This window comes from Anomaloglossus baeobatrachus, chromosome 4, assembly GCF_048569485.1.
Source record: "Anomaloglossus baeobatrachus isolate aAnoBae1 chromosome 4, aAnoBae1.hap1, whole genome shotgun sequence".
NCBI classification, from domain to species: Eukaryota; Metazoa; Chordata; class Amphibia; order Anura; family Aromobatidae; genus Anomaloglossus; species Anomaloglossus baeobatrachus.
The window spans coordinates 638,406,610-638,423,873 of NC_134356.1; the positions used below are offsets into that span (position 1 = coordinate 638,406,610).

Sequence of the window (17,264 nt, forward strand, 5' to 3'; positions counted from 1 at the left end):
CTTCCGCATTATCGGCCGGGAGTCGCAGGATGCAGGTAAGATCTTTTCATTGTTCCCAGGGTGTCACACACTGCGATGTGTGCTACCCCGGGTACGATGAACAATCTGACGTTCAATCCATGAGGAATGAACGACGTGCGTGCGATGAACGTTTTACCATTCAATCGCAATCTCACGTAGCTGTCACACACTGCAATGTACCTTACAATGCCGGATGTGCGTCACTTACGACGTGACCCCGCCGACACATTGTAAGATACATTGCAGCGTGTAAAGCCAGCTTTAGTCCCTTGGCATTAAAAGGCATGTGGTTCCGGGGCGTTCCATTCTTCTATGCCTACCAGCCTCACTGTGCCTTGATAGTCTAGTGTTGACGGATTTGCTACAACCCCCTTGGCTGCCATGTTGGTACTACGATAAAGCCCGTCACAGACTTTGAAAGCGACCATCATTTTAGCTATAAACTGCAATACAATTGTATAACGGTACACGTGATCAGATGAGCCACATGTTCATATCCACTATGTTTACCCAATCACAAGCTTAGTCTGAGAGACAAAAAAAAAAAAGAGAGAACAACAAACGTAAGGTAGAAGCAGTTCCAAAGGGACCAGTGTCTACCTCCTATGGACACTAAGCTAAAATGGATTAGCTGAGTTCCGGTCGGTGGGCGCAACCTGTTGAGGAGGAATTCAATGATTTGCATAGTGTCAGCCTCCTATTGGTTGCAGCGTACACCCATGATTTACCGTATCCCCCAACTAAGCAATAGAGAAAGTAAAAAAGTTATGGGTTTCAGAAAATAGTGACACAATCCCATTTTTATGTATTTATTCTTTACGAATTTAAGATTTTTTTTCACCCAGCACTTAAAGGGAACCTGTCATCAGAAATTTCGCCCAAAAGCTAAAAGATTCCCCCTCTGCAGCTCCTGGGCTGCATTCTAGGAAGGTCCCTGTTATTATTGTGCCCCATGTGAGACCAAAATAAAGCCTTTATAAAGTGGTACCTTTTTGTATGCAGCTTCTGTAAATCTGACACGGGGGCGGGCTCTCTGCCGTCCGTTATTCTGCCTCCTGGTCCTGTATGCCGCCCCCATCGCTCCTTTCCATATCTGATGCACCGCCCACTGCTCCAGCCATCCCCACGCATGCCCAGTGCCAGTCTCACAGGACTGAGCAGTGTGACCGCTGGTGACGTGTGCGCAGGCAAGTGATTATGGACGGGACTGTGACTGTTATCAGCAAGTACCCGGCCATAATCTCGTGAGCGCGCAAACCTCTCCAGCGGTCACACTGAGCTCAGTGTAGATGCTAGACTGTATGGGCTGCTTCCAGGGATGACGTCCCTTTGTCATGTGATAGGGGCGTGTTCGAAATACTATCACATGACAAAGGGACGTCATCCCTGGAAGCAGCCCATACAGTCTAGCATCTACACTGAGCTCAGTGTGAATGCTGGAGAGGTTTGCGCGCTCACAAGATTATGGCCGGGTACTTGCTGATAACAGTCACAGTCCCGTCCATAATCACTTGCCTGCGCACACGTCACCAGCGGTCACACTGCTCAGTCCTGTGAGACTGGCACTGGGCATGCGTGGGGATGGCTGGAGCAGTGGGCGGTGCATCAGATATGGAAAGGAGCGATGGGGGCGGCATACAGGACCAGGAGGCAGAATAACGGACGGCAGAAAGCCCGCCCCCGTGTCAGATTTACAGAAGCTGCATACAAAAAGGTAGAACTTTATAAAGGCTTTATTTTGGTCTCACATGGGGCACAATAATAACAGGGACCTTCCTAGAATGCAGCCCAGGAGCTGCAGAGGGGGAAGCTTTTAGCTTTTGGGCGAAATTTCTGATGACAGGTTCCCTTTAAGTAATTAAAAAAACTAATGGCAGCATTACCTGGTCCAGGATACTGCCCAACCGGTCAAGTAAAACCTGAAGGAACAGACCCTCGTAGAATTCGTCCTGTCCTGGGTGCCCTGCACTGGGTGGCTGTGGTGATACCGGCCATCCCCACGATGACGCGCGCTGGCTGCAGCTTCGGTACTGTGGGAGAAATGGAGAAGAAAACACTGACACTACGTACAACAGAGCGGTCACGGGAATAGGGTTCTAAGGTCAGGGGGATACTTTGTTAATATGTGAGCGTCCATACACATCTACTTTAATTATAATGGCTATGGGGCGCAATTATACCACCACATGGAGACATCGCACCTGTACAAGGGCGTCCTGCAGGTAAGTGTCAAACCCTGAGTCCGAAGATTTCATCTCCTCCGGAACAAGCGACAGGAAGCTGAAGAACACAAGCGCCACCATTCAGTCTGCTAACCCAGACCATGGGTCGTTTACTAACACCCACCCACAACCTGTACAACCATCTCCATCCTTCCGCTATCCTCACCTAGCCGCCACCCATACCCTGTACACCCATCTCCATCCTTCCCCTATCCTCATCTAACACCCACCCACACCCTGTACACCCATCTCCAACCTTCCGCTATCCTCACCTAACCGCCACCCACACCCTGTACACCCATCTCCATCCTTCCGCTATCCTCACTTAACCGCCACCCACACCCTGTACACCCATCTCCAACCTTCTGCTATCCTCACCTAACACCCACCCACACCCTGTACACCCATCTCCATCCTTCCGCTATCCTCACCTAACCGCCACCCACACCCTGTACACCCATCTCCATCCTTCCGCTATCCTCACCTAACCGCCACCCACACCCTGTACACCCATCTCCATCCTTCCGGTATCCTCACCTAACCGCCACCCACACCCTGTACACCCATCTCCATCCTTCCGCTATCCTCACCTAACCGCCACCCACACCCTGTACACCCATCTCCATCCTTCCCCTATCCTCATCTAACACCCACCCACACCCTGTACACCCATCTCCAACCTTCTGCTATCCTCACCTAACACCCATCCACACCCTGTACACCCATCTCCATCCGTCTGCTATCCTCACCTCACACCCACCTACCCACACCCTGTACACCCATCTCCATCCGTCCGCTATCCTCACCTAACCCCCACCCACACCCTGTACACCCATCTCCATCCTTCCCCTATCCTCACCTAACCCCCACCCACACCCTGTACACCCATCTCCATCCTTCCGCTATCCTCACCTAACCGCCACCCACACCCTGTACACCCATCTCCATCCTTCCCCTATCCTCATCTAACACCCACCCACACCCTGTACACCCATCTCCAACCTTCTGCTATCCTCACCTAACACCCATCCACACCCTGTACACCCATCTCCATCCGTCTGCTATCCTCACCTCACACCCACCTACCCACACCCTGTACACCCATCTCCATCCGTCCGCTATCCTCACCTAACCCCCACCCACACCCTGTACACCCATCTACATCCTTCCCCTATCCTCACCTAACCCCCACCCATCTCCAACCTTCTGCTATCCTCACCTAACACCCACCCACACTCTGTACACCCATCCCCATCCGTCCACCATCCTCACCTCACACCCACCCACACCCTGTACATCCATCTTCCTCCGTCCGCTATCCTCACCTCACACCCACCCACACGCTGTGCACCCATCTCCATTGTTCCCCTATCCTCACCTAACACCCACCCACACCCTGTACACCCACCTCCATCCTTCCCCTATCCTCACCTAACCCCCACCCACACCCTGTACACCCATCTCCAACCTTCTGCTATCCTCACCTAACACCCACCCACACTCTGTACATCCATCTCCCTCCGTCCGCTATCCTCACCTAACCCCCACCCTGTACACCCATCTCCATCCGTCCGCTATCCTCACCTAACCCCCACCCACACCCTGTACACCCATCTCCATCCTTCCCCTATCCTCACCTAACCCCCACCCACACCCTGTACACCCATCTACATCCTTCCCCTATCCTCACCTAACCCCCACCCATCTCCAACCTTCTGCTATCCTCACCTAACACCCACCCACACTCTGTACACCCATCCCCATCCGTCCACCATCCTCACCTCACACCCACCCACACCCTGTACATCCATCTTCCTCCGTCCACTATCCTCACCTCACATCCACCCACACGCTGTGCACCCATCTCCATTGTTCCCCTATCCTCACCTAACACCCACCCACACCCTGTACACCCACCTCCATCCTTCCCCTATCCTCACCTAACCCCCACCCACACCCTGTACACCCATCTCCAACCTTCTGCTATCCTCACCTAACCCCCACCCACACCCTGTACATCCATCTCCCTCCGTCCGCTATCCTCACCTAACACCCACCCACACTCTGTACATCCATCTCCCTCCGTCCGCTATCCTCACCTAACCCCCACCCTGTACACCCATCTCCAACCTTGTGCTATCCTCACCTAGCACCCAACCACACCCTGTACACCCACCTCCATCCTTCTGCTATCCTCACCTAACACCCAACCACACCCTGTACACCCATCCCCATCCGTCCGCCATCCTCACCTCACACCCACCCACACCCTGTACACCCATCTCCATCCTTCCTCACCTCCTGACGCTTTGCTCTGTTCCAGAAGATCCTGTACCTCCATCTTGGTTCCCATTATGGAGCCTCAGGCCTGTATCCGGAAACCCATCCGTGAAGTAGGGGTCTTCTTCCAGCTCACTGTGGGTGAAGAGAAGTCCGGTATTAGAATGATATCGGAGTTTATAGTCTCATCGTCTTCAGAAGACCCAGATGAGGAGTAATGGACGCAGCCACTTACTCTGTGCCCTCAAAGGCTTCGCTGTCTTGTGCTCGGCTCTCCTCATGGACTGCAGACAGGTAGCCCCTTGACTCCAGGTTACGTAGCACCAAACTGTACATACAGATCTCCTCTGGAAACTGAAGAATGTCCTCGAAGAGTCGTAGCGTTGTCAGACTTATCTGAGCAAACAAGAAGTGCCCCATTCAGCCATTTGTGACATGCGCCGCCGCTTATCAGCTTATCATCCTGAAACTTCTCACCAGTTTATGATGAGTGGCTGGCACAGCTTTCCAAATTCCACAAATTTCCCATTAGAAAATGACTTAGTTACTGTGGAATATAAATTACTGGGATATGTCCACCTTTAAAAGCAATGGTTTATTGCTAGGATATGCCATCACTTTATTATCAGCGGGAGGACCAAACCTCCGGGACTCCCACTGATCCTGAAAATGATGGGTTGGTGTAGCGCTTTCTATCGACATATCTGCCACAAGCCCTGTCCACTTAATTGGGGCACACCGCAATCTTTTCATGGTGGGTGGCAGGATCAGCACAGGAGTCCCTAAATTCTCAGAATCAGTGGAAGTCCCAGGGGATCTCACCAATCTTCAGGGACCCCCACAAGGCACATCCTAATTTTCATGTGGTTTCTGGCCATAGAAGGTCACAGCGTTTGGCTGCGCAAAATGCTCCCTGGCTTTCCATTATTCCTGCTGTCAGTATTCATTGGGATAGGTAGCTTTCCTGCTGCAATAATCTCTCCCCCTTTTAGACCCAGCAGGAGCTCAACTGCCACCCAGCTGCTCTCTTGGTGCTTAATACCCCTTATTTCCTTGGCTGGTGATATTTTTCAGTTTATTCAAACCTTGGTTGCAAGCAGGTGGCTTGTACTCTGTGATATTGCTGCTGAAACTTTACTGAGCTTCTACCTGTGTTACCTGTGGATAACTAGTTCATGCACTTTCCCCCTATGTGTCCTTCTTGTGTCTTCTATAGTGTTTAATGGGGTTGACGAAGAGCTCATCCCATCCATTCCTTATTTAGGGCCCAGCTCTAGGGATACCTAGGGTCAGGTACCCGGCTCGGCGCATAGGTGGGGAACCTATTTAGGATGGTGAGGGACCCCAGGGACCAGCAGTAGGTTGGGTCAGTGGTCACCATCTTCCCTAACCCTAGACACAGGGTTTCCCTCCCCTTTCACTGAGTACTTCCCTGTACTTAGCGTGACACTAATATCCTAGCAATATGCTGTTATTTTATAAAGGGCTCATCCACTACCTGCACAGCCCCCGTTGCGATTTTGATGCCAGGATTCCCATGATATTGCGATGCCACCTGAGACCTACAGCTATGGGGCTGCTTTACTCCCTTCATGAATATTGTATAGATGGAAAAAGTGAGAGTGCAGCAGCCCAATTGTGGACGCTGATTGACTGCATTGGAATAATAATGTAATGCGAGCCCAGGAAATGAGTCTCCGACAATACGGGAGGTGAGTATATGTCATGCCAATATATGAGTCACACACTGATCGATGGCCCCACAGCTATCAGCATCGATCACTGGTGAGGGCCACGAACCGGCGACGGGGGATGCACTGGCTATGATCAAACTGAGTTCCTAGACTATACATGTAGCAGAGCTGCGTCAGTCATCTGGTATGACTTTGTGTAGGACATGTTACCTCATCAGACAGGTGGTTGCACCTCTGGATGAGCTGGGCCCGCAGCTGGGGAGTGCTGTCACCCCTCGTCTCTGGGCCTCGGTCTTCTCCCAGCAGGAATATGACAAGTCTTTGGGTTAGTGGTGAAGGGTTAAGGCGATGGAGCACTGCAGAAAGCAGAGCAGTGCTGCGCAGGATACGGAGCTCCGACCTGGGAAGGTAATGCATCAGTCAGTGCACCGCTGCCATAGTGGTGGACTCACACTTTCTCTGCGCTCTCCTATGGGTCCATCCAGAGATACTCACACATGGAGAAGCTCCTCTTGTAGAATCGATCTCAGATAATGTTCTGTTATGGAATCTGCCATTGTCACAGAGATCACCTATGGATGAAGAAAGTGGTCAGGATACCAGGAATCAGAATTATGTTCCCTGGGATCAAAAATGACGGGTATTCAATTTCAACATGCCCAATCCTTTCATCTTCTGACCTCACTTGTTGGGAGATATATACAAGTTAGTGGGTCTCTCAGTCCTACCTGTGAGAGACCAGAATCCATTTTGTTCCTATAATGTCCATTTTTTCTTTTAGCTAATGATGTCATAGGGTTCAGCTAACACTGATGGACGGGGAAGTTTCACATTTCTGTTCACGCCCCTATTGTTCTTATTGGTGCATAGTTGGAAGGAGTTATTTCTTTGTTTCAGGTACTATATAAACTGGTCACATGATGTACTAAAGCAGAAATTTTCAGTACACCACAAAGTGTGTGTGTGCTGTATTGATTTCCCAAGCGCTCATAAAACAAATCTTATTAATTTGAAGTTCAAGGGGCATAGAAGGAGTGTACTTCGCTCCAGTAGCCTCTATTGCTTAAGTGAACTCGCTGGGATGCCAGTCTCTCGACTGATTGATGACCACATCAAAGTTGAATGTGTTGGGAAACAAAGAAGTGGTAAAAAGCAAAATGGTGCAACAATTTTAATGAAACCCTTTTGCAAATAAACAAACAAAACATTTTTAGCCCCAAATAAATGCAATTAAGTAAAAAAAATATATATAGTCTACAAAAACGTGGACAATTCCTTTAAGGACAGAGCAAGAATATGAGGAACATGTGTTTCCTCACCTCATGGGACTCCTTTAGGAGGCAATTACAGTACTCCACCCAACACAGAAACCTTCGCACGGCTGACACCTCCGGGGACATGGCATTGTATTCCTCACTGCTGACCTCAGTCCTGCAAAATAGAGGGAGTTAGGACAACGTGACTAGCATACATTGCCGCCGTCACTTTGTACGTAGGGTTCGTCTGACCTCCAGTCTGTGCCGTCTGTAGCTGTGATGTCACACGGGTGGGTGCTCAGGGGGATCTGGTTGTGCAGCTCGCATAGACGTTGTGCCACCTGCTGTCTCAGGTCACTCTGCGCGATGAGACGTGCGGGACCCTCCTGCTGGGCTGCTCGCAGGACACCAAGAAGAGCCTCCCTTGCACGCACCGCAAGACGTCCCGTCTGTGACTGCGAAAAGCAAGACAGAAAGCACTGACAATACAAATTCCCTTTTCATTACACCCACTATCATCTCTCAGGGCTTCCTAATCCGGGTTCAGATGGCCAAGTTGTGAACGGGCTCCGCGTACAGCTTTGTGTCCTCCTCCGCCTTACAGATGGCTGCCGGAGCTGCTTTTTGTGCATTATTCTGGTATATTAAACTGAAGAAAGTTGTGCATGCTGCAAATTTATTCCATGCAGACAATCAACCAGCGTGGAAAGTTGGCCACGTGCACGGATACACCCTGTACGGTCCATGGTGGCCTTATATTCATTGCACACCACAACATCAGTATATAAAGCCTGCTTTACACGTTGCAATTTCGCATACGATATCGTATGCGATTTGCAACGCCCCCATCGTATGTGTGGCACGTTCAATTTGTTGAACGTGCCGCACAAACGATTAACCCCCGTCACACGTACTTACCTTCCATACGACCTCGATGTGGGCGGCGAACGTCCACTTCCTGGAGTGGGAGGGACGTTCGGCGTCACATTGACGTCACGCGGCAGCCGGCCAATAGAAGCGGAGGGGCGGAGCTGAGCGGGACGTAAACATCCTGCCCACCTCCTTCCTTCCGCATTGCTGGCCGGGAGCCGCAGGACGCTGGCAAGATCTGTTCATCGTTCCCGGGGTGTCACACACTGCGATGTGTGCTGCCCCGGGAACATTGAACAACCCGACGTGCAATTTGTCAGGATTCAACGACGTGCATGCGATGAACGTTTAAACGTTCAATCACAATTGCACGTACCTGTCACACACTACAATGTACCTTACGATGCCGGATGTGCGTCACTTACGACGTGACCCCGCCGACACATTGTAAGATACATTGCAGCGTGTAAAGCGGGCTTTAGCATTTGTTTTGCTACAGAATGAGTTTCAGCTCTGAATGACGCCTTTGCAAAAAAAAAAAAAATTTTGGATTATGTCTCCGTATTCTGAGATTGTAACTTACAACTTTTTTTTATTGTAAAAACATTATTTCACTTTTTTCTTTTTTAGTCCCCCGGATTTGGATCTGCATCAGGTGTATTATATAAACCAATCTTTTGCAGTATTTAGTACAAATGATGACTTCCGATGAAGTCCGGCCTGAGGCTTGGCTATATAGGGGTCTTCAGAGGCCCCAGCTGTAATAGTGTCACATCAGCGAGAGGTTAGGCGAATGAACAGCACACCACCACTAAGCAACCCCTTTACATGCCATTAGTGGAGACTGACAGCGGCATCTGAACTGTTTAACAGAGCAGGTTCAGCTCCGACGGGCTCTCGATCTATGATGAAAATATACGTCACAGGTTAAACAAAGGAACACCTATATCACCTGATAAATTGGGGTGGTTCGGATGGTTGTAAACCCCATTGCCAAAATGGGTGTGTTGTGTAAAAATTCAACAGATGATCATCCCAATACACATTAGATGGTTGTACAGAGCCACCAATGTGATGGCGCTCAAACTGTTGGGCACTGGTGGTCAGAAAACAAGGGACAAAAGTATTTCCCAGGGCTATAAAACAACGAGATCTGGAATTAAACCCTGTAACTTTTATCACAAAAAATGGAAATTACACATGTTTTTGTGCGGAGCTGACAGCTGTGGGCAATACCCGGCCCCCGGGGCATTACATACCTGGCACAGACACAGTCGGAGCAAAGCTTTGAATAGGGACTGCTTAGGTTTCTGTCTGCTGGATCCTGCGGCTCCTTCCTCCTCGTTTGCAGCAGATATGGCCGCCTTCACATTCTCACTCTGTAATGTAAAGATATACTGATCAATATACTGCGGAGTCAGGACATATATCCAGACCTACAACAAAGGGGTTGTCCATTACTTTTAAATTGGTGGCCAATCCTTAGGACAGGTCATCAATGATCGGTCGGGGGTGCGGGACCTTGGCCAATCAGACATTGATGACCTATCCTAAAGATAATGTAATAGCAGTGGACAACCCCTTTAAGCAATCCTGCATTGACTTATTATTATTATTATTAATAATAATAATAATAATAATAATAATAATAATAATAATAAGTCAATGCAGGATTGCAGAGATATTCTGCCATCCTCTCAGATCAGCAGATTAACTGGGCAATGGTGATCCAGCAAACTGCAGAATCACTGCAATATGCATAGCAAACCAGGAGGGTGACCCTGTCAATCTGCTGATTGTAGGGGACCTGAAAGCCTGTCCTTCACCAATCTGATATTAAATGGCCCATCCTAAGGGCAGGTCGTCAATACCAGACTCTTAGAGAAGCTTTGTGGCTGGCAGAGGTAACACTAGGCCTGTGGATACCTCCAGGATATGGCAGAAGAGCGATGGGTCCTTCTCTAGTTTGCTGCAGATGGAAATCAGAAACTGCAGCTCCTCCTTGTGTGCGGTGACCCCGACAGCATCTCCACCCAGAGCAACCAGCTTCTGTAAAGAGAAGGAGCATGGTCATGTAGAAGTGTCTGCTCCGCGCGGGGCATGTATATGGGCAGAGTCAATATATACCGTATTTTTCGGACTATAAGACGCACCCTGGTTTTAGAGGAGGAAAATAGGAAAATAACATTTTAAGCAAAAAATGTGGTCATGACACACTGTTATGGGGCGAGGATCTGCTGCCTACACTGTTATGGGGGTAATGTCCCCAAATTCTCTACTAAGGTGCCGCATCCTGGTAATGATCCTCCTGCCTTGTATATACAGTATATGTCCCTCATCCTGCTATATACCGTCATCCTGCCATATGGCCGCATCCTGCTATATACTGGCATATGGCCGCATCCTGCTATATAACCCATCATGGCATATGCGCCCATCCTGCTGATATGACCCCATCCTGCTCAGATGACCCCATCCTGCTCAGATGACCCCATCCTGCTCAGATGACCCCATCCTGCTCAGATGACCCCATCCTGCTCAGATGACCCCATCCTGCTCAGATGACCCCATCCTGCTCAGATGACCCCATCCTGCTCAGATGACCCCATCCTGCTCAGATGACCCCATCCTGCTCAGATGACCCCATCCTGCTCAGATGACCCCATCCTGCTCAGATGACCCCATCCTGCTCAGATGACCCCATCCTCCTCAGATGACCCCATCCTCCTCAGATGACCCCATCCTCCTCAGATGACCCCATCCTCCTCAGATGACCCCATCCTCCTCAGATGACCCCATCCTCCTCAGATGACCCCATCCTCCTCAGATGACCCCATCCTCCTCAGATGACCCCATCCTCCTCAGATGACCCCATCCTCCTCAGATGACCCCATCCTCCTCAGATGACCCCATCCTCCTCAGATGACCCCATCCTCCTCAGATGACCCCATCCTCCTCAGATGACCCCATCCTCCTCAGATGACCCCATCCTCCTCAGATGACCCCATCCTCCTCAGATGACCCCATCCTCCTCAGATGACCCCATCCTCCTCAGATGACCCCATCCTCCTCAGATGACCCCATCCTCCTCAGATGACCCCATCCTCCTCAGATGACCCCATCCTCCTCAGATGACCCCATCCTCCTCAGATGACCCCATCCTCCTCAGATGACCCCATCCTGCTCAGATGACCCCATCCTCCTCAGATGACCCCATCCGCAGAGAGATCAGCTCCCAGCCACCAAGCCCTGTGAATCCCATCCCTCCCCATATTCCATCCAGCTCACTTTCCACATTTGACCCAGTCACAGAGGAGGAAGTCTCCAGGCTCCTATCCTCCTCTCGTCCTACAACTTGCCCTACTGATCCCTTCCCCACACCTCTACTCCAGTCCCTCTCTCCGGTTGTCGCCACTCACCTAACTAAAATCTTCAATCTCTCTCTCTCTTCGGGTATCTTCCCCTCCTCCCTCAAACACTCTATCATTACTCCATTATTAAAAAAACCTTCTCTCGATCCGTCCTGCACAAGCAACTACAGACCAGTCTCCAATCTCTCCTTCATCTCTAAACTCTTGGAGCGCCTGGTCTACTCTCGCCTCACCCGCTACCTCTCCTCTCACTCTCTTCTAGATCCTTTACAGTCTGGCTTCCGCCCTTTACACTCAACAGAAACTGCCCTTGTCAAAGTGACCAATGACCTATTGACAGCAAAACGTAACGGTGACCACTCTCTGCTTATTCTTCTTGACCTTTCTGCTGCCTTTGACACTGTTGACCACCATCTCCTTCTCTCTATGCTCCACTCTATCGGCCTAAAGGACACTGTTCTTTCCTGGTTCTCTTCCTATCTTTCTGGCCGCTCATTCAGTGTATCATTTGCTGGCTCCACATCTTCTCCTCTTCCTCTCACTGTTGGGGTCCCTCAAGGTTCAGTCCTTGGCCCTCTTCTTTTCTCCCTCTACACTGCCCCAATTGGTCAGACCATCAGCAGATTTGGCTTTCAGTACCATCTTTATGCTGATGACACACCGCTATACACCTCCTCCCCTGAGCTCACCCCCGCTGTACTACAGAACACCAGTGACTGCCTGACTGCAGTTTGCAATGTCATGTCTGCTCTCTATTTGAAACTTAACCTTTCCAAAACTGAACTTCTTCTTTTCCCTCCATCTTCCAACTTTCCTCAACCTGACATCTCCCTCTCTGTGTGTGGCACAACGATAAGTCCTAGGCCGCAAGCCCGCTGCCTGGGGGTTATACTTGACACTGATTTCTCCTTCACCTCCCACATACAATCTCTTGCCCGCTCCTGCCGCTTGCACCTCAAGAACATCTCTAGAATCCGCCCCTTTCTCACAATGGAAACGACAAAAACCCTCACCGTGGCCCTGATCCACTCTCGCTTGGACTACTGTAACTCTCTATTAATTGGTCTCCCCCTAACTAGACTCTCTCCTCTACAATCAATCCTTAATGCAGCAGCCAGGGTCACCTATCTGGCTAACCGCTACTCGGATGCCTCTGCTCTGTGCCAGTCATTGCACTGGCTGCCCATATATCATAGGATCCAATTCAAACTGCTTGTTCTCGCCCACAAAGCTCTCCACAGTGCAGCACCCCCCTACATCTCCACCCTCCTCTCTGTCTATCAGTCCACCCGTTCTCTACGCTCTGCAAGCGACTTTCGACTAACATCCACACTAATTCGAACCTCCCACTCCCGGATCCAAGACTTCTTCCGAGCTGCACCAACTCTCTGGAACGCTCTACCCCAAGAAGTTAGGACAAATCACAACTTACTCAGCTTCAGACGCACCCTAAAGACGCATCTTTTTAGGGCGGCCTATCACACTCCCTAATCAGATTCGATTCACATAGTCCCTCTACAACTTCTCACAACATAACTCCACATCAAACTCCATGGCACCCAAAGGCATCTCAAGGCTTGGGCCCACTGGTCCAGGAAACCATTATCCAGCCCCATTTCCGTGAGATGGTTGGATTGTCATTGTAAATAAGCACTTGAACCTTGCCTCTCCCCCCATCTCATTGTAGATTGTAAGCTCTCACGAGCAGGGTTGTATTTTTTTCCCCTCTAAATATTGTATTTCTATAACTGTTACTTGTTTGTATATGATCCTCCTGAATTGTAAAGCGCTACGGAATATGTTGGCGCTATAGAAATAAAGATTATTATTATTATTATTATCCTGCTCAGATGACCCCATCCTGCTCAGATGACCCCATCCTGCTCAGATGACCCCATCCTGCTCAGATGACCCCATCCTGCTCAGATGACCCCATCCTGCTCAGATGACCCCATCCTGCTCAGATGACCCCATCCTGCTCAGATGACCCCATCCTGCTCAGATGACCCCATCCTGCTCAGATGACCCCATCCTGCTCATATTATACCCCCATCCTGGTGTATGGCCGCATCCTGTGGCACATAAAAAAAAATAAACGTTCATACTCACCTCAGCTCACCTCACTCCCTGCAGCATCGCTCGTCCTCCGGTCTGTGTCAGCGGCAGCACCGCTGAGTGGTGCCGTCCCCGTTCTCCTGCAGCATCACTTGTCCTCCCGTCTGTCAGCGGCAGCGCCCCTGAGAGGAGCCTTCCCCGTTACCCTGCTGCATCGCGATCATCTCTTGTGTCTGTGCCGGTTGCGTGTGGAAACGTGCGCACAGCGATGACGTCATCGCTGTGCGTGCCGCTAGTCTCCACTCAGCCGACGGCACAGGAGATGATCGCGATACAGCAAGGTAACGGGGATGGCTCCACTCAGCGGCGCCGCCGCTGACACAGACGGGAGGACGAGCGATGCTGCAGGGGAACGGCGAGTACTGTACACTGATTCACTGCTCCCCGCGCTGATGATGATGCGCGGGGGGCAGTGAATACAGCCGCACATGATCACTCCAGGCCGTAGTTGCCAGGGGTGATCATGCGGGCCGGCTGTTTATCCCCCGCCCATCATCCCGCCCACCTGTCAGCGCCGGCTTCAGCGCTGAGGGATGATGGGCGGGGGATGGCCGTGCATATTAAATGAGCGGGTCCACGTGGTCACGGCAGGCTGCTACAGCCTGCTCGTGTCCCAGATGACCCGCTGTACCGCAGCACCCTCATTCCCCGCAGCCACATTCAGACCATAAGACGCACCCCCCACTTTCCCCCAACATTTGGGGGGAAAAAAGTGCGTCTTATGGTCCGAAAAATACGGTATACGTCACCGCCAAAAGCATTGGGATGCACGGCTCACCACCGAACCAGATCTACAATACATTCCACCCAGAACCATGTCATACACCTTGAGTAATAGGAATGTGAGTTAAAAATGGAAGTGAAAATTGGCCACAACTGGGAGGATTAAAGTGTAACCAGTGTTTTCATTTTTATTTCATAAATCAATAGTGTACATGAAAATAAGCAACTTTGTAATATATCACATCAGACAGATTTGCTTCTTTATCTGCCAGAATTGATCAGTCATTATCAAAAAAGAGAATTTTGTTTACTTACCGTAAATTCTTTTTCTTATAGTTCCGTATTGGGAGACCCAGACATTGGGTGTATAGCTTCTGCCTCCGGAGGACACACAAAGTACTACACTAAAAAGTGTAGCTCCTCCCTCTGAGCCTATACACCCCCTGGAGAACCAGATCTAGCCAGTTTAGTGCAAAAGCTGAAGGAGAATAGCCACCCACAAGTAAAGACAGAGCAAGAACCGGAACAACCGGAGACTCTGTCCACGACAACAGCCCGTGATAACACGCGGAACAAGAAACTGCCAACAGGCAACAGGGAGGGTGCTGGGTCTCCCAATACGGAACTATAAGAAAAAGAATTTACGGTAAGTAAACAACATTCTCTTTTTCTTTATCGTTCCTATGGGAGACCCAGACATTGGGACGTCTCAAAGCAGTCCATGGGTGGGAATAAACAGAAAAACTGAGAAGTAGGCAGAGCCTAACTTCACAAATGGGCGACAGCCGCCTGAAGGATGCGTCTGCCCAAGCTCGCATCTGCCGAAGCATGAGCATGCACTTGGTAGTGCTTTGAAAAGGTATGCAGGCTAGTCCAAGTGGCAGCCTGACAGACTTGCTGAGCCGTAGCCTGGTGCCTGAAAGCCTAAGAGGCACCGACAGCTCTGGTCGAGTGTGCCTTGATCCCCGGCGGGGGAGGCACCTGAGTACACTGGTAGGCATCCGAAATGGTCGACCTAATCCAACGAGCTAAGGTCGGCTTAGAAGCAGAGAGGCCCTTACGCCGACCTGTGGTTAGCACAAAAAGAGAGGTGCACCGCCTAAGAGCAGCGGTGCGAGACACATAGATCCGGAGCGCCCGCACCAGATCCAGAGTATGCAACGCTTTTTCAAAGCGATGAACAGGAGCCGGACAAAAGGAAGGCAGGGAAATGTCCTGGTTAAGGTGGAAAGGAGAAACCACCTTAGGGAGAAAGTCCGGAGTCGGACGGAGAACCACCTTGTCTTGATGAAAAAACAAAAAAGGTGACTCCGAAGAGAGCGCAGCCAAATCAGAGACTCTCCTGAGGGAAGTTATGGCCACTAGAAAGACTACTTTCTGTGAAAGACGAAACAAAGAAACCTCCCTAAGAGGCTCAAAGGGGGGTTTCTGCAAGGCCGTGAGGACCAAATTGAGGTCCCAGGGATCCAAGGGCCGCCGGTAAGGCGGAATGATGTGAGACGCGCCCTGCATGAAGGTGCGCACTTGAGCCAGCCGGGCGATACGCCGCTGGAACAACACTGACAGAGCCGAGACTTGTCCCTTGAGGGAATTGAGGGATAGTCCTAGCTGCAGATTGGACTGTAGAAAGGACAGAAGGGTCGGCAAGGAAAAAGACCAAGGAGCATGGCCGGAAGAGCGACACCAGGACAGGAAAATTCTCCAAGTCCTGTGATAGATTTTGGCCGAGGAAGACTTCCGGGCCCGAGTCATAGTGGAAATGACTTCAGGAGGAATACCAGAAGCCGTCAAGATCCAGGACTCAAGAGCCACGCCGTCAATTTGAGAGCCGCAGAATTGTGGCGGAAAAACGGACCTTGTGAGAGAAGGTCTGGACAGTCCGGAAGATGCCACGGCACCTCTACGGACAGATGGAGCAGGTCTGGGTACCAAGCTCGCCTGGGCCAGTCCGGAGCAATGAGGATGACCCGACGGCCCTCCATTCTGATCTTGCGCAGAACTCTGGGCAAGAGAGCTAGAGGGGGAAACACGTAGGACAGACGAAACTGGGACCAGTCTTGAACCAGAGCGTCCGCTGCAAAGGCCTGAGGATCGTGGGAGCGAGCCACGTAAACCGGAACCTTGTTGTTGTGACGGGATGCCATTAGGTCCACTTCCGGAGTGCCCCACTTGCGGCAGATTGACTGAAACACTGCCGGATGCAGGGACCACTCGCCACTGTCCACGGTTTGACGGCTGAGATAATCTGCTTCCCAGTTTTCCACGCCTGGGATGTGGACTGCGGATATGGTGGACTTGGAGTCCTCCGTCCATTGAAGGATGCGTTGAACCTCCAACATTGCCAGGCGGCTGCGTGTCCCGCCTTGGTGATTGATGTAGGCAACCGCTGTCGCGTTGTCTGACTGGACTCGGATGTGCTTGCCCGCCAACAGGTGGTGAAAGGCTAGGAGAGCTAGAAGCACAGCTCTGGTTTCCAGCACATTGATCGAGAGGGCTGACTCGGACGGAGTCCAAGTGCCCTGCGCTCGGTGGTGGAGACATACCGCTCCCCAGCCGGATAGACTGGCATCCGTGGTGAGGATCACCCAGGACGGGGCCAGGAAGGAGCGCCCCTGAGACAGAGGGGCCGAAGCCACCACTGAAGAGAGCTCCTGGTCTGTGGCGACAGAGCCACTAGCCTGTGCAAGGAGGAAGTCCGCTTGTCCCAACAGC

At 50.9% G+C, this 17,264-nt stretch overlaps 1 protein-coding gene across 1 annotated transcript in view; it reads right to left on the bottom strand.

Moving 5' to 3' along the window:
- Positions 1-17,264, bottom strand: part of FHIP2B (FHF complex subunit HOOK interacting protein 2B) — a 72,350-nt gene that overhangs the window by 22,080 nt on the left and 33,006 nt on the right. Inside the window, exons 5-14 of the mRNA XM_075343053.1 lie at positions 10,270-10,392; positions 9,603-9,722; positions 7,726-7,928; positions 7,537-7,648; positions 6,713-6,789; positions 6,428-6,617; positions 4,759-4,919; positions 4,542-4,658; positions 2,223-2,301; positions 1,905-2,051 (exon numbers count right to left, since the gene is read on the bottom strand). Of these exons, the coding sequence (XP_075199168.1) occupies positions 1,905-2,051; positions 2,223-2,301; positions 4,542-4,658; positions 4,759-4,919; positions 6,428-6,617; positions 6,713-6,789; positions 7,537-7,648; positions 7,726-7,928; positions 9,603-9,722; positions 10,270-10,392 (1,329 nt within the window). The remainder of the gene's footprint in view (positions 1-1,904; positions 2,052-2,222; positions 2,302-4,541; positions 4,659-4,758; positions 4,920-6,427; positions 6,618-6,712; positions 6,790-7,536; positions 7,649-7,725; positions 7,929-9,602; positions 9,723-10,269; positions 10,393-17,264) is intronic.